The sequence below is a fragment of the Pelophylax lessonae genome, assembly GCF_965119305.1.
Source record: "Pelophylax lessonae genome assembly, chromosome: 11".
Lineage (NCBI taxonomy): Eukaryota > Metazoa > Chordata > Amphibia > Anura > Ranidae > Pelophylax > Pelophylax lessonae.
The window spans coordinates 74,577,339-74,604,327 of record NC_138778.1 but is presented as its reverse complement, the minus strand read 5'-3'; the positions used below and the strand labels follow the sequence as shown (position 1 = coordinate 74,604,327).

At 39.5% G+C, this 26,989-nt stretch overlaps 1 protein-coding gene across 1 annotated transcript in view; it reads left to right on the top strand.

Moving 5' to 3' along the window:
• EVPL (envoplakin) overlaps positions 1-19,869 on the top strand; it is a 110,308-nt gene extending 90,439 nt beyond the window's left edge. The window contains exons 18-21 of the mRNA XM_082271435.1: positions 1,176-1,259; positions 1,705-1,812; positions 15,586-15,678; positions 16,250-19,869. Coding sequence (XP_082127561.1) covers positions 1,176-1,259; positions 1,705-1,812; positions 15,586-15,678; positions 16,250-19,711 — 3,747 coding nt within the window. The 3' untranslated portion in view covers positions 19,712-19,869. The remainder of the gene's footprint in view (positions 1-1,175; positions 1,260-1,704; positions 1,813-15,585; positions 15,679-16,249) is intronic.
• Positions 19,870-26,989: the final 7,120 nt, after the last annotated feature.

Below are 26,989 nucleotides of genomic sequence, written 5' to 3'. Positions count from 1 at the left end.
AAGTAGCTTATTTTAGAGTAAGTCACCTTGGTGTTCCATTCATTCATTTAACAGCTTTTCCAATGCCAATATTTATGGTGTATTTATGGACAAAAATAAAGTAAAAATAGGACATCTTCACAATACAGTACATACATGTTTCCCCAAGTTTTGTCTTTTTAAAATGACCCTGACACTAATAGGAGGAATTAAAATTTAACCTCACCTATTGAAGATGATGTATACTCACCTTCCAGGCCATGACTTAATACTTTTCTGTGTTGCAGCTCTCTGTCTGTCACTGGTATCCAACACTTCAAGTTGTGGTTCTTTGCTCCGATCCCTATGTCCTATAGTGATGTAGTGGCTGGTGTGATTTTCTTTCACTTCTAGTTGTGGGGTTGATTTACTAAAGGAAAATAAACTTTGCAAAGGGAAGTTGCACTTTACAAGGGATTCCTCCCTAAAACTTAGTAAATGTGGTGCAATTTCACTTTGCAAAGAAAAAAATAAATACATTTTTGCTTGCACATAATTGGATGATGGAAGTCAACACAGCTTCAACTCATTCACGAAGCATTGGGGAGAATTCCCTTAAAAAGTTCAACTTCCCTTGCAAAGTGAATAATCTATTTGACCATAGCAAACCAACCTCCAGTATTTCCAGTACAGAATGAGAAAGGAAACCTTCTTGAAGGGACAAAGGCAGCAAAAGGAAAACCTAACATGTGTTTTCACCCTTCCTTAACTTTTGGTTAGAGACACATTTTAGAGTAAACCTGTCAAGAACAGCGATGTGCAGCAACCCACAGCAGCTAATAGGTTAGTGTTTAATAATTCAACAGCAAACAGTTCACTTTTAAACACTACTGCTATTGTTTAGGCCTCAGCAGTTCTCTAGGTGTTATTAACTTAAACTGAATTGTCATCCCTTCTGAAAATGCTCTTTGCCTATCTGTTCTATTGCTCGTCTGGCTTCAATAATCTTTAGGTCATTGACCATGCAGAGCACAAACTGACTTGGGCAGTAAAGCAGAAAGTTTTAAATCTGAAGCATTAGCATGGCAGCCAGGCAACCAAAATTTTCAGAAGATAGTCATCAAAGGCAGACCACATATTCATCCTAATAAAGACTTATTTTAATCACATTTACATTGTATACAAAATTTTGATTTGAACGCATCGTGTAATTTCAGAGGCTTGTAGAGGAGATCCAGAGAAAGGAACCAGAGAAGAACAATTTTCTGAAGCTTTCCAAGGACCTGACCAATTCTCTAAATGTAAGTACAGCCCTCTGTTCTGGTTTGTTGTTAGATGTGCCATGCTAGCTAAAATTCCCATAGTACCCAGTGAGGCTATAGCTGCTTTATGATTAAAGTAGGCCATACACAATAGATTTAACAAATATTCATACAAAGATTTGTGCAAAAATTCTCACTACATTTGATGATTTTACAAATGTTGTTTGAAAGCACTTCAAAATTTGGTTTGCTTTTTAACATTCGATTTTGGAAATAAATTGGAGCAAACATTCCTAAAACAAAAACTTTTGAACTAATTTCTACTAGTGTATAGCCAGCTTACTATAAAGACTGCACCTGCAATTTTACAAATGTTTGTTCAACTTACAAAATAGCTAACTGTATTGTGAAAGTTTACTTTAAATTTGCCATTTACAGCTACTGACCTCAAAATGTTGACACTTTGACCTTGTTTTTCTGAAAGGATTATGAGAATCAGACTGACAGGTACTGCTCCACCCTGGACAGCTCCATTGTCTCTGCTGCCAAGAAGCCAGAACTCAACACTCTTCGGGAAAGCATTGAAAACCAGGTGGGTTACAATGCACCAACAAACATACATTTCTTAAAACAAAATTATATAACTTTTAAATAACGGTTTCAAAAATCATTGTGTAAATATAATTTTAAGCCCAGCTCCAGCCAATGCTTTTAATTAGGGATGGGTAAAAATGTAATCAGGTCTTTTTTGCTTGGAGAATTTCCATAATTGTTTATCCCCATTGTTACCAGAAAGGAATTGAGGAGAAAGGTGTTACTAAAATGGAACGGTAAAAAACATCAATAACAAACCCCATTGCTAAAAAACAGTTTTAAAGATTTCCTATAACTTCCAGCTCCCCTGTCCCTATGAGAGTAAGTAAGGGGGAAATAGTTTAAAATGGACACAGATGGCAAAATAGCCTTGTGGAGATTCTGATCCTTCCCCACACAATCCAAAAAAAGGCGGGTTGCAGGTTTTTAAAAATCCTGCATGATTCCACCTCATTCAGTATCCAAATAGGATTTAATAAACGTATCCAAAAATTTCAACATCTCTTCCTGGTACCTATTGTAACAGTAAACATTACACTGATCAGCCACAACATTACACCCACCCACCTAATACGGAGTATGTCCCCATTTTGCCATCAAAACAGCCCTGACCCATTGAGGCATGAATTCCAGTAGACCTCTGAAAGTATGCTGTGGTATCTGGCACCAAGCCATCAGTAGCAGATCCTTTCAGTCCTGTAAGTTGTGAGGTGGGGCCTCTATGGATTGGACTGTTTTTTCAGCGTATCCCACAGATGCTCGAATAGAATGAGATCTGGAGAATATAGAGGCCAAGAAGTTAATTCCTCGAAGACACCTTCTTCCATTTCTTTGTGATCCAGTTCTAATGCTTATTTGACCATTGTATGCGCTTCTGGCACCCTGACCAGTCTATGGCTACGCAGCCCCATACGTAACAAACTGTGATGTACTGTGTGTTCCGAAACCTTTCTTTCAGAACAAACATTAGCTTTTTCAGCAATGTGAGCTACATAGTTACATAGTTTCATAGTTAGTGAGGTTGAAAAAAGACATCAGTCCATCCAGTTCAACCTATGATGTGTGTGTGTTTGTCTACTGTTAACCACACCACACCACACCAGTAGCTTTTCTATTGGATTAGACTACACAGGCCAGCCTTCACTGCTTACATATATCAATGAGAATTGGCCGCCCATGACCCTGTTATTGGTTCACTCGTTTTCCTTCTTTGGACGGGTTTTGGTAGGTCCTTACCACTGCAGACTGAAAAAAAAAAAAATCACACAAGAGCTGCATTTTTGGAGTTGCTCTGAACCAGTCATCTAGTCATTGCAATTTGGCTCGTCAAAATCGCTCAAATTCTTACGCTTGCAAATTGTTTTTACTTTCAGCACATTAACCTCAGCGACAACATATTCACTTGCTGCCTAATATATCCCACCTACTTTCAGGTGCCATTGTCATGAAATAATCAATGTTATTCACTTTTCCTTTCAGTGGTCATATTGGTATTACTAATCAGCATATATAGACAATGCTCTTCACATCAGTTCCCTTTCTCATCTAATAGGAGGTATAATTTATTTTACAGCAGACAAGCTCTCCAGTGTAGAACTCACTTTTAGCATTGACAGGTCTTACATCATTATCTGTAGAGCATAAAAAATTTTTTTTATAGGAAATAAAAACTACTGTGTGTGTGTATATATATATATATATATATATATATATATATATAGTGGGAGATTAGCTCACAGGGATCACCTTTTCCAGGAAAGTAGGGCCAGCATGCAGGTAATTTATTTAAAGTCTGGTGGATTGCCAGCTTTATTTAGCAGAGGTTTGCAAATATGCAAAAACAACAAAACAGTAAAATAAATCCTTGCCGTCCGGCGCTAGACTAAACAACAGTTTTCCTCACTATACAGTGTGGGGCTGGTCCCCATCACCCACAAGAACACATGGTAAAGCAAACCTGTTCCTTTGAAAGTCCAAACAGAGCTCCTCTCTCAGATTCCCTTCTGAGTCTCAGGCCAAAGCATTTCTGTGCTCTCTTCCTGTTCATTTAAAGTCCACCTGAGCATGGACTCAGGTAACCCACAATCTCCGGACCGGAACCTAGCCTGTCACAGAGGCTGGAAAAACCCGGGCCGGATTCCGGTTCAGTCTCTCACTACAGAACGTATGCGAGGTGAAATATAGCGATTATCTACACCTCACCTCGCCTACCGTCACAATATATATACATACACATACATACACACACACACGCACTGTATATATACATGCAGTATACTCTATATACAGTGTATACAGTGGTGATCGAAAGTTTGGGCACCCCAGGTAAAAATTTGTATTAATGTGCATAAAGAAGCCAAGGAAAAATGGAAAAATCCCCAAAAGGCATCAAATTACAGATTAGACATTCTTATAATATGTCAACAAAAGTTAGATTTTATTTCCATCATTGATACTTTCAAAATTACAGAAAACAAAAAAATGGTGTCTGCAAAAAAGTTTGGGCACCCTGCAGAATTTATAGCACGCACTGCCCCCTTTGCAAGGCTGAGACCTGCCAGTGTCATGGGTTGTTCTCAATCACCGTCTGGGAAGACCAGGTGATGTCAATCTCAAAGGTTTTAAATGCCCAGAGTCATCTGACTTTGCCCCAACAATCAGCACCATGGGATCTTCTAAGCAGTTGTCTAGAAAACTGAAACTGAAAATAGTTGAAGCTCACAAAGCTGGAGAAGGCTATAAGAAGATAGCAAAGCGTTTTCAGATGTCAATATCCTCTGTTCGGAATGTAATTAAGAAATGGCAGTCATCAGGAACAGTGGAAGTTAAAGCAAGATCTGGAAGATCAAGAAAAATATCAGACAGAACAGCTCGTAGGATTGTGAGAAAAACAATTCAAAACCCACGTTTGACTGCACGATCCCTCCAGAAAGATCTGGCAGACACTGGAGCTGTGGTACACTATAAAGAGATACTTGTACAAGTGTGGTCTTCACGGAAGAGTCATCAGAAGAAAACCTCTTCTACGTCCTCACCACAAAAATCAGCGTTTGAACTTTGCAAATGAACATATAGACAAGCCTGATGCATTTTGGAAACAAGTTCTGTGGACCGATGAGGTTAATATTTAACTTTTTGTCCGGAATGAGCAAAGGTACGTTTGGAGAAGAAGGGGCATAGAATTTAATGAAAAGAACTTCTGTCCAACTGTTAAGTATGGGGGTGGATCAATCATGCTTTGGGGGTGTATTGCAGCCAGTGGCACAGGGAACATCTCACGAGTAGAAGGAAAAATGGATTCAATATAATTTCAGCAAATTTTGGATGGCAACTTGATGCCATATGTGAAAAAGCTGAAGTTAAAGAGAGGATGGCTTCTACAAATGGATAATGATCCTAAACACACCTCAAAATCCACAGGGGATTACATCAAGAGGCGTAAACTGAAGGTTTTGCCATGGCCTTCACAATCTCCTGACCTCAACATAATTGAAAATCTATGGATAGACCTTAAAAGAGCAGTGCGTGACAGACAACCCAGAAATCTCAAAGAACTGGAAGACTTTTGTAAGGAAGAATGGGCAAAGATACCTCAAACAAGAATTGAAAGACTCTTGGCTGGCTACAAAAAGCGTTTACAAACTGTGATACTTGCCAAAGGGGGCAGTACAAGATATTAACTCTGCAGGGTGCCCAAACTTTTGCAGATGCCATTTTTTTGTTTTCTGTTATTTTGAAAGTGTAAATAATGGAAATAAAATCTAACTTTTGTTGACATATTATAAGAATGAAATATATATGAAAGGAGGTTGTAACGGCGCTACCTTAAAGTGAATAAGTGCTTATTGTATGTGCCAACTTAAAACAAAGTGCCAATAAAAACTTGTGTCATAAAAAACGTTTAAAATTAAATAAAGTGCACTGGTGATTTATGGTGTGACCAGGTTAGTTGGTTAATGGACTGGGCCCATAAAGTGCAACTCAGTAAAGTGCAAGTGCTGTGCTGTATATACTAGACGAGTAAGAAATAATAAGTTCCCAATGTGCATTTATTTTTTATTAATAACAATTGACAGAAAATAAATTAAATGCATAAGTGAAAAATCGCATAAGACAGTGAGCATAAATTAATCCGTGCCGTGCGTGGAATCTGAAATGCCACTAAAGTGAAGAAAGTGCTAAATTAAATAAAAAAGAGTGATAAATGAAATTGGGGTTGCAATTATGTTGTACATCCACTAGATGTCGCCCCTAGATATACGACCTGTACTTTAAGGGAAGAGATGGTCGGTTTCTTCCGGGGTTCTCCAATGGGTCGAACCAGGCTTTTTAGTACCTCAGGTTAGAAGAAAGAAACCCCATGATGTGAAGTATATCTGTAGCGTGGAAGAGAGAGCATAAAGACTCACGTTTAAGGCTGTCTAGGATCAGCGGTGATGGCCGGGAAGCTTCCGCGTTCCACGGCCCAGGCTCCGAAAACCGGAAGTGACGAAATGACGTTACGACTCCGCCCTACGCGTTTCGTCATGTGACGTCTGCTGGAGCGGCGTCAACGTAACAAGCTCCCGGCCTTTAAATAGCATGTCCGTCTCCTGGCAACCAATCGGCCTCCCCCGCCGCCATATTGGTGCACGCAAACTGAAGCCGGACGGAGGACACATTGGGCCTCTCTGCAATGCCTCTTCAGATGCCGGAGCGGAGGGACAGCTATTTTGGAACATCATTTCCTGACAGCCTGTGTCTGATACCGCAATAAGGTTAAAACATGACATTTATTAAAAATCATTAAAAAAGAGGAAAAAAAGAAAAAAGTTCTAAAAAAGAAAAAATTTCAAAAATAAATTAAAAATAAAAAAATATATAAAAAGTAAAACCGTACAACAATTCATAAAAAACATCATATAGCGGAGATTTCGTTAAAAGAGCACCAAGGTCAAGAGGTGAAAAAATTATATTTGAGGAAATAAAATACCATGTGCCCAGAGATTGAGTACATATTATAGTGATAATATACATAACTTTTAGATGTAAATCGGGCGTTGTTTTGAAAGGTTATAATGTTGCAGAATAAAAGATAAAAAAGGTGGAAGAAAATATGAGGAAAAAATGGAAGAGTTATATAAAAAAAAAAAAAAGTGGATCAAATGGTCTAGAAAAAGGAGATGGAGTGTTTTTTAAAATTAAAATTAAATAAAAGTTGCCCATAAATGGAGAGTCTCCAAGGACAGTCATTCATTCCTGTTGTGTTTGAGAGGGCTGTCCGGGCCCCCCAAATACACAACAATCCAGATCAGGGTGTGTAAAAACACCTCCCTTTTTATCCTGTTTTTTCGCCTTCAAACTTTTAGTCCCTTTCTGTTCAAAAGTTTTTTAATAAGTTTTTTAAAAAATGTTTTGGAAAAAGTTTTTTAAAAGTATTTTTTAAGAAAGGCCCTTTTGATGTTTTTATTGATTTTTGCTATGGCCTTTTAACACCATTTTTTCCTGTGATCTTCTCATTTTTTGATGTTCTTACTTTTTGTTATGTAATTCTTTTGGGGCAGAAAATTTGCCTTGATACAATCCTTTGAAATAATTTTATTTGTGATTGGTTGGTTTTATGTAATTTTTCAGTGTACAGTTTGATTTTCTAATAGTTTTAAACTTTTACACTTGGCTACAACCTCCTACATCAAAGGAAACATTTTGACCAATTTTACCATCTAACGCCATTCATTTTATTCAACATTTCCTTGAGGCCTTCTCATCCAGCATCACCAAGAATATTGTGCTTTTAATCTAGAACTTTCACATTGTGTAGACACTCCATATCTGCGTAGTTTATACGGTGGTTTGAGCATAACATCTGTTAAGCTCAACACATTTATATATATAAAATAAAATAACTCTTCTTTTAGAGTCTCAAGGCTCGGGGTTACCCACCACACTTGTATGAGGTTTGCTTACAGCACAACCTCTTAAACACCACAAAACTTCTTTTTTATTAGGGGCTAATCATAGAGCCTTCTCATCCAACATCACAATGGGAAAAAGTTGTTTCACACCCTGATCTGGATTGTTGTGTATTTGGGGGGCCCGGACAGCCCTCTCAAACACAACAGGAATGAATGACTGTCCTTGGAGACTCTCCATTTATGGGCAACTTTTATTTAATTTTAATTTTAAAAAACACTCCATCTCCTTTTTCTAGACCATTTGATCCACTTTTTTTTTTTTTTTTATATAACTCTTCCATTTTTTCCTCATATTTTCTTCCACCTTTTTTATCTTTTATTCTGCAACATTATAACCTTTCAAAACAACGCCCGATTTACATCTAAAAGTTATGTATATTATCACTATAATATGTACTCAATCTCTGGGCACATGGTATTTTATTTCCTCAAATATAATTTTTTCACCTCTTGACCTTGGTGCTCTTTTAACGAAATCTCCGCTATATGATGTTTTTTATGAATTGTTGTACGGTTTTACTTTTTATATATTTTTTTATTTTTAATTTATTTTTGAAATTTTTTCTTTTTTAGAACTTTTTTCTTTTTTTCCTCTTTTTTAATGATTTTTAATAAATGTCATGTTTTAACCTTATTACGGTATCAGACACAGGCTGTCAGGAAATGATGTTCCAAAATAGCTGTCCCTCCGCTCCGGCATCTGAAGAGGCATTGCAGAGAGGCCCAATGTGTCCTCCGTCCGGCTTCAGTATGCGTGCACCAATATGGCGGCGGGGGAGGCCGATTGGTTGCCAGGAGACGGACATGCTATTTAAAGGCCGGGAGCTTGTTACGTTGACGCCGCTCCAGCAGACGTCACATGACGAAACGCGTAGGGCGGAGTCGTAACGTCATTTCGTCACTTCCGGTTTTCGGAGCCTGGGCCGTGGAACGCGGAAGCTTCCCGGCCATCACCGCTGATCCTAGACAGCCTTAAACGTGAGTCTTTATGCTCTCTCTTCCACGCTACAGATATACTTCACATCATGGGGTTTCTTTCTTCTAACCTGAGGTACTAAAAAGCCTGGTTCGACCCATTGGAGAACCCCGGAAGAAACCGACCATCTCTTCCCTTAAAGTACAGGTCGTATATCTAGGGGCGACATCTAGTGGATGTACAACATAATTGCAACCCCAATTTCATTTATCACTCTTTTTTATTTAATTTAGCACTTTCTTCACTTTAGTGGCATTTCAGATTCCACGCACGGCACGGATTAATTTATGCTCACTGTCTTATGCGATTTTTCACTTATGCATTTAATTTATTTTCTGTCAATTGTTATTAATAAAAAATAAATGCACATTGGGAACTTATTATTTCTTACTCGTCTAGTATATACAGCACAGCACTTGCACTTTACTGAGTTGCACTTTATGGGCCCAGTCCATTAACCAACTAACCTGGTCACACCATAAATCACCAGTGCACTTTATTTAATTTTAAACGTTTTTTATGACACAAGTTTTTATTGGCACTTTGTTTTAAGTTGGCACATACAATAAGCACTTATTCACTTTAAGGTAGCGCCGTTACAACCTCCTTTCATATATATTTCACACTTTAACCCTACGTGGGTTTGGTTGTTGGCAGCTTACACCTTCACTATTGTCTAAGGTCTGCACTCCATAGCGCTGGTCACCCCTACCTCTTTTCATTGTTTGTGGAACCACCTTGGTGGTACCATCCAGACCTAGCTGCAAAATGGAGATATTTAAATACATGACCTCTAGAACAATAAATGTAGAAGAAATTTTTGACCAGGACACCATTATCCAGAGACAGGATATGGAAGGTTCATTCAAACAATTGAAGCACAGCATGGAAAAACAGCTACGGGTATGGTGGGACATTGTCACCCTTGAAAAATACGCCAGGGAAAGTATAGCACCTAGGAGGCTCAGGTGGGACATTTCACCTAATGACCACATCACTGACCCTACCTTACTGGAATCCTGGTATACATTTTTCAACAATTGTGAAAGAGAATTGCTACTAATGATCATAAAAAGGAGACAATTCAAACTCAAAAAAATCGAGAGTACCATCATACAACTAAAAGAGCAGCTAGCTCCCCATGCAGACACGACGGAATATAAGAATAAAGAGAAAGCACTTCAGGATGCCATACAAAAATATGATAAAACAATACAAGCTAAAAAACAGAAAAAATATAAAAGGGACATACTGGATTACAAAAACAGGAATGTATATAAATGGCAAGCTGATGAAGTATATAATGGACAAGGAACAAGCGTGGACCCTGTGAGTGTGGACTCCAGGGAACCTTCAGAAATGGGGGATGAAGATGACGATTCTTGGATGGAAGTCGGAACACCAAGAACTCCTATAACCCCCAGAACCCCCAGAACTCCAGCAAATGAAGGAAGACACACCGGAGAGAGAATTTTTCCAGAATATTCTCACGTTGACCATAGAGGAAATACTTACCCGAGGAACCTAGGAAGGGATAGAACACCAACTCAACACTACCACCAAATTGAAACCTATAACAGATTCTCGCCCCTGAACTACTATGAAGAACCTCAATATGACAACAGGGGACCCCCACCCAATAGAGGTTTTTTTCCAAGAGGAAACAGGGGGAGACCCCCAAGAGGAGGCGGAGGACAATGGAGGAACAACGGTTGGCAACAACCATGGAGAAGGAATTACCACCAAGGAGGTCCCAGAGGAGCATACAGACCGCAAGGGGACCACCGAGTGAACTGGAGAGAAGATGGGAGACGACCCCAACAGGACAACCAGAGAGGGCCCCCCAGACCAAGAGGACCAGATTCACACAGGAGAGAGGAACCCCCCGGATTCTACGGTTACACAAGAAACGGAAACCAAGGGGAAAACGAGGGGGGTCTAAGAAAAAGAAGAAGAGAATACTAGGCAAAGGTATCTTTAATTTGAGTAGTGCGGTTTTGGAGGAAGACGAATTAAAACTTCTGGATCTTGGCCTAAAATACGCACCTGACAAGAACCTCGATAAATTTGAAGCCTACATAGACCTACAAAAGTACATTCGGAAAATCAATATTAAGAAACATTTTGAAATTAAAAAAGATAAACGAGCACCCACAACCAATGCAGAATTTAAACATACTGAACTAAGGAACAAATCGGTCTTTAATCCTAAGAACCCACAAAATGAAAACTTAGAAGTTTTCAAAAGGATGGTGGAGGAGGAAATCAGAAATTTGAAAATTAAAAAGAAAAAAGAGAAGGATATATGGGAGACCATCAAAAAATTAGAGAAAAAGAAGCACATCGTAATCAGACCAGCAGACAAAGGGGGGGGCCTGGTGATACTAAATCAGAAGGACTATGATGAAGAATTGGAACATCTCCTTAGTGCAGAGGATACCTATAAAAAACTCTCGAAAAACCCGAAAGAGAAATACACTAAGGACCTGAAGACGTACATCAAAAAAGGGAAGGACCTCGGCATTCTGAATAACAAGGAAGCCAAATATCTACACATAGAAGCAGCAAGAACCCCAATTATATACTATCTACCCAAGATACATAAAAACGAAGAAAAGCCACCAGGCCGCCCAATAGTGAGTGGTATAGACTCCGTCCACTCCCGCTTGGGAGAATACTTAGACAAATACTTACAGCCTTTGGTCCTAAAGGGAAAATCATATCTTAGAGACAGCAAGCAATTGCTTTCAGACATACAGGACTTAGAAGTGACGGAGGATGATATATTAGTAACCATTGATGTAAACTCACTATATACCAACATAGTGCAGAAGGACGGGTTAGATAGTGTCGAATGGGCACTTTTTAAACACACAGATTTGAAGCAAGCACAAATGCACTTTATTTTAGAAGGCCTCAAGATGGCGATGAACTCGAATTATTTTTGGCACAAAGGACGATATTACGCACAAACTAAGGGAGTAGCCATGGGGGCAAAATATGCCCCGAGCGTGGCTAACATTTTCATGCAAAAATGGGAGGAGGAACAGATTTACAGTGTGGAAAGACCAAATTTGCGTTACTACCAGAGATACATTGATGATATTATCCTCATATGGAGAGGAAACACAGAATCGTTACAATGTTTTTTTGACGAAATCAGTTGCAACGCATATGGAATTACCTTCACAGGAGATTGGGATAAACAAAAAATAGCCTTTTTAGACCTAGAATTATTCAAACAAGAAGGAAAACTGGCAAGCAAAACATATTTTAAGAAAACAGATAAAAATGGGTATATCCCTATCAGAAGCTGCCACCACCCACAGTGGTTAGGGAACATCCCAAAGGGACAGTTACTACGGATAAGAAGAAATTGCAGCAACATACAGGACTTTGAAATCCAGGCGGATATACTGATACAGAGATTTATCGAAAAAGGCTACAAAAGAAAAAACTTGGAGCACCTAAAAGAAACAATTAAGAACACCGATAGAAATGACCTTATAAAAGAAAATGGGAAGAAGAAAAAACAGAACAAACATGAGTTTGCTTTTATTACGGGATATAACAGGCAACATAAAGAGCTAGAAAAAATATTCAAAAAACATTGGCCTATACTCACAGCGGATAGGACTTTGAAGAAAATCCTACCAAATAAACCATCCTTTGTGTATAGAAGAGCCCCCACATTAAAAGATAAGGTGGTACACAATGTGATAAATCCACCAAAAACCATTACTTTACCTACAAGTATTAATGGTTTTTTTAGATGTGGGAAGTGCCTACCCTGCAGAAATAATAGGAACCAGCCAAGAAGAAAGAACACTTTTAAATCTCGAACTACCGGTATTGAATACAAAATAAAGGACACCATCACGTGTAACAGCACACATGTCACTTATGTCATCGAGTGTCCTTGTCATTTACAATACATCGGTAGAACAACCAGACCCCTATATGTAAGGATCAGAGAACATATAAAAAATATCAAAAAGGGTTTTGATAAACATAATCTTCCCAGACATTTTAAAGAGGTGCATTCCAAAAATCCTTCTGGACTAATTTTTTATGGCATTGACAGAATAAAAGGAGATTGGAGAGGAGGAAATAAAACAAGAATGATTTCTAGAAATGAAACAAAATGGATTTTTCTGATGCGATCTCTTCGCCCTGATGGGTTGAATGTAGACATTGATCTTAACTGTTTCATTACAGACACATAAATGGTTTATGTTTCAACAAAACCTCCTCCCAGGAAAACAAAAAAACACCTCCCTTTTTATCCTGTTTTTTCGCCTTCAAACTTTTAGTCCCTTTCTGTTCAAAAGTTTTTTAATAAGTTTTTTAAAAAATGTTTTGGAAAAAGTTTTTTAAAAGTATTTTTTAAGAAAGGCCCTTTTGATGTTTTTATTGATTTTTGCTATGGCCTTTTAACACCATTTTTTCCTGTGATCTTCTCATTTTTTGATGTTCTTACTTTTTGTTATGTAATTCTTTTGGGGCAGAAAATTTGCCTTGATACAATCCTTTGAAATAATTTTATTTGTGATTGGTTGGTTTTATGTAATTTTTCAGTGTACAGTTTGATTTTCTAATAGTTTTAAACTTTTACACTTGGCTACAACCTCCTACATCAAAGGAAACATTTTGACCAATTTTACCATCTAACGCCATTCATTTTATTCAACATTTCCTTGAGGCCTTCTCATCCAGCATCACCAAGAATATTGTGCTTTTAATCTAGAACTTTCACATTGTGTAGACACTCCATATCTGCGTAGTTTATACGGTGGTTTGAGCATAACATCTGTTAAGCTCAACACATTTATATATATAAAATAAAATAACTCTTCTTTTAGAGTCTCAAGGCTCGGGGTTACCCACCACACTTGTATGAGGTTTGCTTACAGCACAACCTCTTAAACACCACAAAACTTCTTTTTTATTAGGGGCTAATCATAGAGCCTTCTCATCCAACATCACAATGGGAAAAAGTTGTTTCACACCCTGATCTGGATTGTTGTGTATTTGGGGGGCCCGGACAGCCCTCTCAAACACAACAGGAATGAATGACTGTCCTTGGAGACTCTCCATTTATGGGCAACTTTTATTTAATTTTAATTTTAAAAAACACTCCATCTCCTTTTTCTAGACCATTTGATCCACTTTTTTTTTTTTTTTATATAACTCTTCCATTTTTTCCTCATATTTTCTTCCACCTTTTTTATCTTTTATTCTGCAACATTATAACCTTTCAAAACAACGCCCGATTTACATCTAAAAGTTATGTATATTATCACTATAATATGTACTCAATCTCTGGGCACATGGTATTTTATTTCCTCAAATATAATTTTTTCACCTCTTGACCTTGGTGCTCTTTTAACGAAATCTCCGCTATATGATGTTTTTTATGAATTGTTGTACGGTTTTACTTTTTATATATTTTTTTATTTTTAATTTATTTTTGAAATTTTTTCTTTTTTAGAACTTTTTTCTTTTTTTCCTCTTTTTTAATGATTTTTAATAAATGTCATGTTTTAACCTTATTACGGTATCAGACACAGGCTGTCAGGAAATGATGTTCCAAAATAGCTGTCCCTCCGCTCCGGCATCTGAAGAGGCATTGCAGAGAGGCCCAATGTGTCCTCCGTCCGGCTTCAGTTTGCGTGCACCAATATGGCGGCGGGGGAGGCCGATTGGTTGCCAGGAGACGGACATGCTATTTAAAGGCCGGGAGCTTGTTACGTTGACGCCGCTCCAGCAGACGTCACATGACGAAACGCGTAGGGCGGAGTCGTAACGTCATTTCGTCACTTCCGGTTTTCGGAGCCTGGGCCGTGGAACGCGGAAGCTTCCCGGCCATCACCGCTGATCCTAGACAGCCTTAAACGTGAGTCTTTATGCTCTCTCTTCCACGCTACAGATATACTTCACATCATGGGGTTTCTTTCTTCTAACCTGAGGTACTAAAAAGCCTGGTTCGACCCATTGGAGAACCCCGGAAGAAACCGACCATCTCTTCCCTTAAAGTACAGGTCGTATATCTAGGGGCGACATCTAGTGGATGTACAACATAATTGCAACCCCAATTTCATTTATCACTCTTTTTTATTTAATTTAGCACTTTCTTCACTTTAGTGGCATTTCAGATTCCACGCACGGCACGGATTAATTTATGCTCACTGTCTTATGCGATTTTTCACTTATGCATTTAATTTATTTTCTGTCAATTGTTATTAATAAAAAATAAATGCACATTGGGAACTTATTATTTCTTACTCGTCTAGTATATACAGCACAGCACTTGCACTTTACTGAGTTGCACTTTATGGGCCCAGTCCATTAACCAACTAACCTGGTCACACCATAAATCACCAGTGCACTTTATTTAATTTTAAACGTTTTTTATGACACAAGTTTTTATTGGCACTTTGTTTTAAGTTGGCACATACAATAAGCACTTATTCACTTTAAGGTAGCGCCGTTACAACCTCCTTTCATATATATTTCACACTTTAACCCTACGTGGGTTTGGTTGTTGGCAGCTTACACCTTCACTATTGTCTAAGGTCTGCACTCCATAGCGCTGGTCACCCCTACCTCTTTTCATATTATAAGAATGTCTAATATGTAATTTGATGCATTTTGGAGATTTCTCCATCTTTCCTTGGCTTCTTTATGCACATTAATACACATTTTTACCTGGGGTGCCCAAACTTTCACCACTGTATGTATATCCAATTTGGAGACAATTTTTTTCCCTTCTGAATACTGTTGGAATGTAATCACTTGATATAACCTGAAAACAAATCACTTATGTCTATTTCTCTTATAGCAAAAGGATTTGGTGAAGCGCTACACCCAGGCAACAGTGGAGAACAAACAGCAACTGAACCAAATGGAGTTTGCCAAAAAGGTTTTAGAAAAGGTATAACATCAGACTTTTTATGTATTATCTCCATTCAGATTTGGTTTACCGCACACAGTATAGATGACTGGAATGTGTTATTTAATAAAGGATAGCAATAATACTTGGCTAAATAATATGAGAATAACAAAGATTTGCAATCTGCAAACGCTGAATATCATAAAACAGAATAGGGACAATGCCTGTAGCATTCAAACTACAGAAAATACTATGTTGTACTGAAACATGAATAAAACAAATGATATATAGGATACCTTTATCAGGAACACAGCCCTTTTGAAGTGATTAGAAATACATATCAAAAAGAAATTAAGACCTAACAGCTATTGGTAACTGACAGCACATAAAAGTTGGGGGAAATTAGCACTCATAGAAGTATGTGACCCCATTCTAAATATATGTACATATCTTTTACAGATCTGCATATACAATATGGTGCAGTTAAACTGTTGTAGATTGGATTAAAAACATCACCTGAAGGCTAAAGAAAACTTTGATCACATTTAAATTGTTCCTTTTCTGTTGCAAGGAATTAGATATATACTATTTAAATATTATTTGTTTTCTTCAGTCAGATAATCCTGATGGAGTAGTTCAGCTATCAATGCAGCAAAATCTACGCTCAGAGAATACCATAAGATCAGTCAGGGAATCAGAGAATTTGTCAAAGGAACTGGAAGAGGAGAAAGCAAAGGTGGCACAGGTGCAGCAAATGTTGGAAGAGAACAGGAAGAGAATCCTTCTACTAAAAACACAAAGACCTGTTGAGAGGCTGGAGGAAAAGGAAATGGTACAGTACTACAGAGATCCTAAGCTGGAGAGTGAAATAACAGCAATGAAATCCCAAGCGGACAATACCTTCAAAGAAAGAGAAAAAACTCAGTCTGAAATAGACATAGTGAGTAAAAAATTGGCAACTTTGGAAAACCAAAGGAAAAGCATCAAACCACAACTGCTGACCAAAGAAGTTACAGAAATTGAAAAAGACCCAAATCTAGAATCTCAAGCCCAGACCTTGAGAAAAGAGATTAAAAACCTCAAAGGAGAAAACAATTCCCTTTCACAAGAGTTAGATCGTTTTAAAATGGAAGTGCTAGTACTTGAGCAGAAGCAACCTAATGTGAAGGAAAAAGTGGTGCTAAAAGAAGTAGTCAAGCTAGAAAGAGACCCTGAGATGTTAAAGGCAACACGTGCATTGCAGCTACAAATTGATGATGAGACCTTCCGCAGAAAGTCTCTGCAGGAAAACATTGTGAAATTGAGAAACAGAACAGAAGAGTTAGAAAAACTGATCGAGTCAGTTGAGCCGAAGGTCATCGTAAAGGAAGTAAAGAAGGTAGAACAAGATCCTGAAAACCTGAAAGAGGCAGCCAGGCTGAAAACATTGATCGAAGAAGAAAGAAATAAAAGCATAACCCTTACCCGAGAGTTATCAGAGTTGCAGTCCAAGTATGTTGTGGTAGGGAAACAGAAGCCCAAGGTGGAGATTAAAGAAAGGGTCAATGAGGTGTTCATAGTGCAGCCAGAGACTGAAAAGGAAATTGCTAGATTGAAAGTTGCTCTGCAGGAGGTCACATCCAAAAAATCTATTCACGAAAAGCAAGTGGAAACTACCCAAAATGAAGCGTTTATGTTAAAGTCACAAAAACCGGTGGTAGAATATAAGGAAATTGTCCAAGAGGTAGTAAAGTTGGAAAAGAGCCCAGAAGTGATGAAAGAAATAGAAAGATTGAGGGGGCAACTGAAAGACCTAGAGTCTACCAACACTAGGTACATAGACCAAAAATCAAAATTGTCCAAAGAGAGGGATGATTGGAGGAAAGAAAGGTCAAAAATAGAGACAAAGGTAGTGAACAAAGAGGTTGTTAAATATGAAAATGACCCTGTGTTAATCAGAGAAGCAGAACGTCTGCGTCAAGAAGTAAGAGATGAATCTCAAAGAAGGAGGGAAATGGAGAGCTTAGTATATGACTTACAAAGCAAGTATATGTTGTTAGAGAGGAGGAAACCAGAAGAGAGGGTTGTGGTGCAAGAGATTGTCCATGTACAGAAAGACCCAAAGTTAACAGAAGATCACTATCGTCTAAGCAGGACACTGGATGAGGAGGTCAGCAACAGGCGTCGCTTTGAGCGTGAGGTTCAGCAATTGCGTACTCTTGTAGAAGAAAAAGAGAAACTGTTGAATTTCCAGGAAGAAAGAGATAAGAAACTAAATGCAGAAAAAGAACTGCGACAGTTAAATATGAGAATTAAAGAGATTGAGGAAAGTCCTCCACCTGTGCAGGAAAAGATTGTTATGGAAGAGGTGGTGAAGGTGGAAAAGGATCCAATTTTGGAAAAATCAGCAGCTTCCCTGCGCAGTGATTTGGATAATGAAAGAACACAGATGCTAAATATTGAAAGAGAATGTAAAAATCTGCAAATGAAGATAGACATCCTACAGAGAGAAAAATCTCTGGAAAAAACTATCTACAAAGAAGTCATCAGAGTTGAGAAGGATAAGGTACTGGAAAGTGAGAGGGCCAGATTGCGAGAGCTGTGTATCAAAGAGAGAAATGCCAGACAGGACATAGAAGATGAGTCAAGAAGACTTAAAGAAAAGATTGATAGGACGGACGCTACTAAAAAGACATGGTCCAAAGAAGAAGCAGATCTTCAAAAAGCTAGAGCTCAGGCACAGCAAGAGAAGTCGGCAATAGAAAAAGAGTTATTGGAATTAAGGAGACAACAGCAGCAGAAGAGCGTATTTTTAAGCAAAGAATCTGAACTTCTTACACAAAAGGCAGAGAATGAGCGCCAGAAGAGGATGCAATTGGGTCAAGAACTGTCCCTTCTGGAATCCAAAATACTTAAGGAAAAGGACAACATATATGAAAAGGAAAGAAACATTAGGGATTTGCAGTCCCGGGTCAATCGTGAAGAACGCAATCAAGAGACACAAATGAGGGAGACCAATGTTTCCACAAAAATTTCTATCCTGGATCCGGATACTGGCAAAGAAATGTCACCATATGAAGCATACAAGAGAGGCATTATAGACCGCAATCAGTACATTCAATTGCAGGAATTAGAGTGTGATTGGGAGGAAATTTCTACAATGGGATCTAGTGGGGAAATTTCTGTCTTGTTAGACAAGAAGAGTGGGAAGCAGTATTCTATTGAAGATGCTCTAAGAAGCAAGAAAATCACCAAAGAGGAATTACAAATGTACAGGGATGGCAAAATTCCAATTTCAGAATTTGCCCTTCTTGTGGCAGGAGAAAACAAACCCCAGACTTTTTCCATTGGTTCCATAATTGGATCCAAGTCACCACTGACTTCTCCCACTAGCCAAACCCAAACACGTAGTTTCTTCACCCAAAGTGCACCTAAAATTTTCCAAGATGATAGCTTTCCTATTGCCGGGGTCTATGACACTACTATTGACAGCAAGTGCACAGTTAGGAGTGCAGTCACAAGAAAATTAATAGATCCAGCAACGGGTCAAAAGCTTTTGGAAGCTCAAGCAGCTACTGGTGGCATAATTGACATAGTTAACAAAGATAGGTATTCTGTTAATAAAGCAATAGACAGAGGGCTTATCGACAGCAGTAATCCACAAAACTTACTCAACGCTCAAAAGGCTTTCACAGGTGTGGAGGACCCAGTGACTAAGAAACGACTGTCTGTAGGAGAAGCTGTGCAGAAGGGACTTATGACTAAAGAAACAGCTTTGCCGTATTTGGTGGTCCAATACCTTACTGGTGGCTTGATTGATACCAAAAAGACAGGAAGAATTCCCCTATCAGATGCAATAGAGCAGGGTATGATCACCAAAGAGCTGGCTACTCTAATACAAGAGGAGTCAAATTATGAGAAGAATATCATTGATCCACTTACCAAAGAGAAAATGAATTACAAAGAAGCCATGGCACGATGCCGAAGAGACCCAGGAAGTGGCCTTCAGCTACTGCAAGGGGCTTCAGAGGGCTACCAGCCTGCGGTTTACCGTCCCGTCAATGTCATACCATCGTTAACTTCTTACAAATACTAGTGGGAAATGCTTAATTGTAATGTTTTCATTCTGCTTTTTCTGTCTCTGTATCCTGTTTATTACTTTGATATTGTTCTCATGGGCAATGGTAATGTTATATCTGTGGTGTATATTCATTGTCTTCTGTCTGTCAATAAACCTGAAAATTGACCATCTTATACTTTCACTCCAAAGACCTTTTGTATTCAACAATCAGTTATGTGACCTATTTCAACATTACAACATGTAGACCAAATGTCAGGTACTATTTTTATTTATTTATGGCCTACTGACCCTGGTTTAAGTAATTTCCACAGGTCTCAATGGTCAAACAGCATCTTTCCACATCTCACACTGCAACCACACTGCTGAAAACATCTTCTGTCTCCATGGTGATTATAACTACCGTAGAGTGCACTGTAATTAAGAAGGAGGGTAGAACCAGTAAGAAAAGATTAACTCACTGGTCAAAATTAAAGTACACAAGGTGGTACTACTGGGGTTTAATGCCTGTGGACAAAGGAGAATACTCAAATGAGTGAAAAGATAAGGCAAATACTGTGGCAAAAAGTGCTACCTCTAAGAATGCATGAGTAAAGCATCTAATCATGCAATTTCCAGTTAGTGTATACATATGTCAAATTCATACACACATAATATCTGAGGCAGTTAATTTAGAATATGGCATTAGCATAGGATTATCACCTGGTCTAGTCCATTTTACAGTAAAGGCCAAATTAATTTTTTTAAGCTTTGGACAGAGTGGCCTTAAACCTCTGTTAAGGTTCTATTACTCAGAAGATGTGGATAAGTAGAGAGCTGTAACCTAAAATTCTGTAAGGATTCATAGCATAGTTATAGCAAAGCATATTGTGCAGCATAATGACCCCAGCTGTGCAGCTCTCCAACATGGAGGCGCCTCAAGTAAACAATGGAAGGAGAAAGGAAAATATGAGTTCCACACTAAAGCTGTGTTAATTTTGTCCCCAACGCTCAAAGACAATCCAATGCATTTCAGGGGCTAGTAGGTTCCCCCTTCATTGGGGCTTAAACTGCCTGTTTACTAAGAATCTTAAGCCTAGTACACACACAGCGATTATCGGCCGACCGATCGTCCGTCTTCTGTCCAGAGTGGTGTTTTGTTGGTTGGAATGTGCCTAGACTGCACACGAATTTTCTCGCCCGACAAAATTCTACTTCAGAAGTGATGTCATGTGTTGGTTTGCTTTCTTTGTGTTCTTTCTTCTCTGAGCATGCCCAGACTTGCTCATTAGATTTTTCCCTGTCGAAATCTGTACTGACTGCACGAAAATCGGCCGTGTTTTGACGGCGGACAAAACTTTTATAGCCTGCACACCAGATTTTTTTCGGCCGAAAAGTCGGAGTCGGTTTTAGGAAGCATCATACTAACAAGCCAAAAATCTCAGATCGGTCGTCGGACGAAAATTCCCTGCCTATTTTCGACGCGCGAGGCTTTAGTCGATAACGGTGGTTAAATTAAGTCTGGAATAAAATGGTTCCTTTACTCTAAAAGCAGAAAGCTTTAGCAGTTGGTTTTGGTATAACCCCGCCCCCCCCCCCCATTCCCCTCCTCCTTTCCCTTCTAGTTGGACTGAGTTAAGAAAATGTACTTAAAAGGAATTTTTCTTTTCTTTTTAAACCAGTTTAGTGTCACTTTAAGTTATTACACTTTGCGTTTGCTGTTCTCCTCCATAAAGTAATAAGATATTTCTACTTTGTATACTTTATTTGCATTCAAGTTACAACAAACAAGTTAAAAAATAAGGCCCATTGGGAAGTATAAGAAATAGGAATGAAAAAAGGAGTAGTGGAGGAACTGCCCCAATTTTATTATCAATTCAAGTAGTTTACACACTATACATGAAATCAAAACTGAAAAAGAGGTTGAAATAAATAATATAGACATTACCTTTTTTTATTATTGTGCAATTTCAGGTAACAAATAAAAGAAATTAACCATATCCCTCAAACACTGCAGAGGTACCAAAATACAGTCCGATTTCCTTAAAGGGAAAATAACTGCAGTGTTTACCTTAAAGTTGTTGTAAAGACAGAAGGTTTTTTTATCTTAATGCATTCTATGCATTAGGATAAAAAGCCTTCTGTGTGCAGCAGCCCCCCTTCCCAATACTTACCTGAGCCCCATCTTCATCCAGCGATGTCCACGAGTGCCTCGGCCGTCTGAGGCTTTCCCTTCTTACTCAGACACAGCAGCGGTGCCATTGGCTCCCACTGCTGTCAATCAAAGTCAGTTAGCCAATGAGGAGAGAGAGGGGGTGGGGCTGTGTCTAAATGGATACACAGAGCTGTGGCTCAGCTCGGGTCACCCATAGCAAGCTGCTTGCTGTGGGGGCACTCAAAGGGAGGGAGAGGCCAGGAGAGCCAGCAAGGCAACAGAGAAGAAGAGGATCTGGGCTGCTCTGTGCAAAACCACTGCACAGAGCAGGAATGTATGACAGGTTTGTTATTTTTTATAGCAAAAAAGAAAAAAAAAACAAAGAGACTTTACAATCACTTTAAAGTTATGCAACTTTCACATTCTCCCCTGGTAATGTATTAAATATAATGTAATATTAGATAATATATAAGAATATTAGAATAAAATCTAATGTAGTTTGGCTGCCAAGATGACTGAAAAGAACCTGTAATGAGAGAAATATACAGGCTGCCATTGCTGACCTGCTTCCAAGTCTGGCCCATAGATGATCCAATTTCCTCGACAGTCAATGTTGATGGGGGAATCCCTTCCGGGGAGCCGCTGTGTTCTCCCGATGGGGGGAGCTGTCCCTGCCAGGAGAACACACAGTGATTTTTGCTAGCAGGTGTAGCCACTGGTAATAATTGCGTGAAAAATCCAACAGTGTGGTTGTACCCAAGTTGATCTATCAATCAGCCTGCCAATACATAGTTCAAATCTCAGCCAGTCCTTGCTGAACAGGCCAAGATTTGAACCATCTATGGCCGACTTAAGACTAGTCTCTAAAAAAGCATGCAGATCACAGACTTCTTTGTGAAGTCAGAACTCCTGCATATGTGTTCAATTTCAATGCCTCAGAAAGTTCCAAAGCACCTTCCATGCTTTCTCTCACCCTAGATTACCGTCAAAGGGAACCAGATTACTCCTGATTACCTTAAAAGTGACCCTGTCACAACAGAGTCTGTTAAAGGACAGGCATGAAGCTTATCTTTTCTTGTCTTGAAATGCTGCCTTGCTTACCAGGTGCTGCAGATATTCCATCAGCTGGATGGGTGGAATGTGTGCTAGCGTCGCTGCATGCAATGATTTCTCCGGTGTGTCCTGTTTTACTGTACAAGCCAGTAGGAGGAACCATTGTGTGGGGCAGGAGGAGCAGGTATTCAAACACCCACAAGTGTGGATTATCTACAGTTGCCGGACAGCAGTAAAGTGGCAGTGTTTAAAGACAAAGGGGGCTGGAAAGGTAAGTATAGTACAGTGCTTTCAATGAGGTGACTGACTGAAAGACTTAAGCCTAGAACACATGGGTCAAATGTCGGGCAACATCAGCTGGATAAATAAAAACCCACTGACATTTGGCCCATCTGTATGGCAGCCAGTCTGACTGAAGCCAGCCATTTGGCCAGGTTCTGTTGGACAAGCATGCTGGAAAACCAGCAGCCGATGGGCTCCACATCAGCGCTCTCAACCAATGGCTTAGAGCACTTAGTGTAGTGTTCTGGCGAGGGGGCTGTCCCCCTGTCAGAACACAATAGCTCAGCAGGAGATCGCTATACTAACATTGGTACAGCGGGTTCAAACTGAGCTGGGTTGAACACAAAAAACCTGACAGTGTGTACTAGGTTTTACATTTTAAACATTAGCAGTAAAACAGAATCATTATGTAGTGATGCAAAGCTGAAAGTAGACCATACAATATAATGATCAACTACTGCTGCCCCATGTACACCAATCAGCCATAACTTAATGACCACTGACAGGTTAAGTGAATAACATTGATTATCTTGTTAAAATGGCATCTGAAAGTTGGTGGGATATATTAGGCAGCAAGTAATCATTTTGTCAATAAAGCTGATGTGTTGAAAGCAGAAAAAAATAGGAATCATGGTTTGTTGAGTTTGGGACCGGGTAGCCGCACACTGGCAAGGGTGCCCATGCTGAACCATGTCCACAGCCAGAAGTGCCTACAATGGGCACGTGAGCATCAGATATGGACCACGGAGCAACGAAAGAAGGCATGGTTTGATGAATCAGGTTTTTGGATTATGTGGATGGCCGGGTCCGCGTGCTTACCCGTGGAAAAGATGGTACTAGGATGATGCACTATGGCAAGAAGGCAAGTGGCAATGTAATGCTTTGAGAAATGTTCTGCTGGGAAACCTTGGGTCCTCAAATGTGATCCTTTTCACAAATTTGTGATTGATATCACCCAGAGTGAAATTCCATCCACCAAGTAAAACTAGCCTCTTACTGGAACAAAAAGACCTATAAAGGTCAACAATGCCTGTGGTGTAACCCCACCTACCAGGGACTCAATGGACTGAGGAGAAACAAAGGTAATCCTGGGATCAGTGTCAGCACGTCCATTCCCCCGTATTTGTACGAATATCACTCCTGGGATCCGGGGTTTTTTCTTGTTATCTACTGAACACTTGCAATCCAGATAGGAACACGTGGTAGTTTGGCTATGCCAAAAAAATGCTGTGCATTTCTTAGACTGAGACCCCGTTCACACAGGGGCGATGCTACTTGCTGGGGCGACCTCGGCGCGACATGCACGGACTTCATATAATTGAAGTCAATGCAGGTCGCCCCAAAGTAGTACAGGACCCTTTTTCTAAGTCGGAGCGACTTGTGTCGCTCCTATTAGAACGGGTCCTGTGCTAATCTATGGCAGGCGACCCACCGCGACTTGTCAGGCGACCAAGTCGCCTGACAAGTCGCGCTAGTGTGAACCGGGTCTAAAGGTCTTCTTCTTCAGGAGATGACAGGAGGTTAATAATGTTTTATACTATGTAGCAGTTTGAAGTATCTTTACTCTTATGTACAAAAACATTCCCAAAGAACCTTCAACTGCAATCCACTGATGGCCTGAAGCATGACCAAAAAAAAAAAAAGAACTGACATGAAAAAAAAAAAAGAACTAACCAAAAAAAAAAAAGAAAGAACTATCAATCACAAATTTGTGGAAAGGATCACATTTGAGGAAATCGTTTTTCTTCACTGGTGTTTACAATAAAGATTATGGACTATTTTTTCCATTGTATGATTCACTGAATTATATTACATTATTGTATGTACTTAGCGCAACTTTTCTTTTTTACTGTTTAATTTGTGTTGTCACACATTTTGTTGCTGCCTATTTTTGTAAGCGCAGTTATTTTTTAATTTGAAACCTTTGGTCCTGCCATTCACGTGAATGTTACTTGACAAGTACAACCTACCTAAACATTGTTGGTAACCAAGTACACCCCTTCATGGAAACAGTATTTTCTAATGGCAGTGGCTAATGCGCCCTGCCACAATACAAAAATTGTTTAAGAATGGTTTGAGGAGCACAACAAGTTTGAGGTGCTGAATTGGTCTCTAAATTTTCTCAATCCAGTCAAGCATCTGTGGTATGTGCTGGAAAAACAAGTCCAATCCATGCAGGCCACATCTGTAACTTACAAAACCTAAAGAATCTGCTACAAACAGCTTGGCGCCGGATACCATTAACATACCTTCAGAAGTCTAGTGCAGCCCATGCCTTGAGGGGTCAGGGCTATTTTGGTGGCAAAAAGGGGTATTTTGGTGACAAAAGGACCTCCTTAATATCAGGTGGATGGTCATAATATTATGGTTGGTTGGTGTAAATTACAAATTATACATATAAACAATATATAAATCTCTTTTTCATGTATATCTTAAAATGATTCTGTCACCACAAGGTCACGTTTACAAAACAGACCAACTGTAAAGGAAGCATTTTTTCAGTGGCCTGTGCATTAAAAAGCTGCCGCATCTTCGCTCCAAACTACTACAGATGTTCCACTTTTCAAGGTGTGTAGTCTTGCTACACTTTCAGCCACTGCAGTTTCTCCCTCCAACTTGTATGTCACTACAGGAACCACAGAGGCCGGGGGGGAAGCAAAAATTCCAACTTTTTTAATGGTGGAATACTGGGGAGCGAAGATATAATGGCTTTTTGACACACAGGCCACAGTAAGGAAAGTAACTTCTTTTACAGATGACCTATTTTGTAAAAGTGACCTACTTTAACCACTTACCGCATAGTAACGTACCGATACGTCGGCTGACTTTGCGGGGTTATACCGGGATGATGCCTCTAGTTAGAGGCATCATCCCGGTACTGTGGTTTGAAGCCGACGGTCGGCTTTCCGTCGGTAACTACCGATGCGGCTCGGGAGCCGCTCGATCGTTACCCGGGGGGGTGGGAGGGGACGTCCCCCCCCCCTCCCGCCGCCTTCCGTGGCTTTCCTCGGGGCTCCCATCCCACCGGGAGCCCCGAGCACCCAGCCGGCACGTCCGCCAGCTGGATGGAGTCCCGATGAATGCCGGAAACGGCATAGATCGGGTCTCTGATGACGTAACCCGGAGGCGGCGTCCATGACGTCACTTCCAGGTCACTGTGCTGCAAAAGGCGGCAGTTTTGAAAAACGGCTGTATGCAAAAATGCCGTTTTCGGCATTTTGCATACAGGGAAGTGTAGTGGAGGGGTCTAGGGTCTTTTAGACCCTCGATCCCTCCATAAAGAGTACCTGTCACTGCATATTGGTGTCACAAGGGATGTTTACATTGCTTGTGACAGCAATAAAAGTGACCAGATTTTTATTTTTTTTTTTAAAACTGTAATAAAGTTTAAAAAAAATAAAAAATAAATAGGAAGAAAAAAATAAAAAATTTAGCCGCCCCCGTCACCGTTAGCTCGCGCTAAAAAAAAAACATATGCGCAAGTCGAGCCGCGAATGAAATCGCTGTTCAAACCCCACATGTGAGGTATCGCCGCGATCGCCAGAGCGTGGGCAATAATTTAAAAAAAAGAGCTACACTCTATTTCTAAACTGGTAACCGTTAAATAAATTTAAATCGTCGCAGATTGAGATCTCTATTGACCGTAGTTTGTCGCCATCCCACGGGGGGGCACAATTTTAAACCGTAACATGTTGGGTATCTATTTACTCGGCGTGACATCATCTTTCACAATATACAAAAAAAATGGGCTAACTTTACTGTTTAGTATTTTTTAAATGCAGTGAAATGTGATTTTTCAATTTTTTTCCAAAAAAATGGCGTTTTAA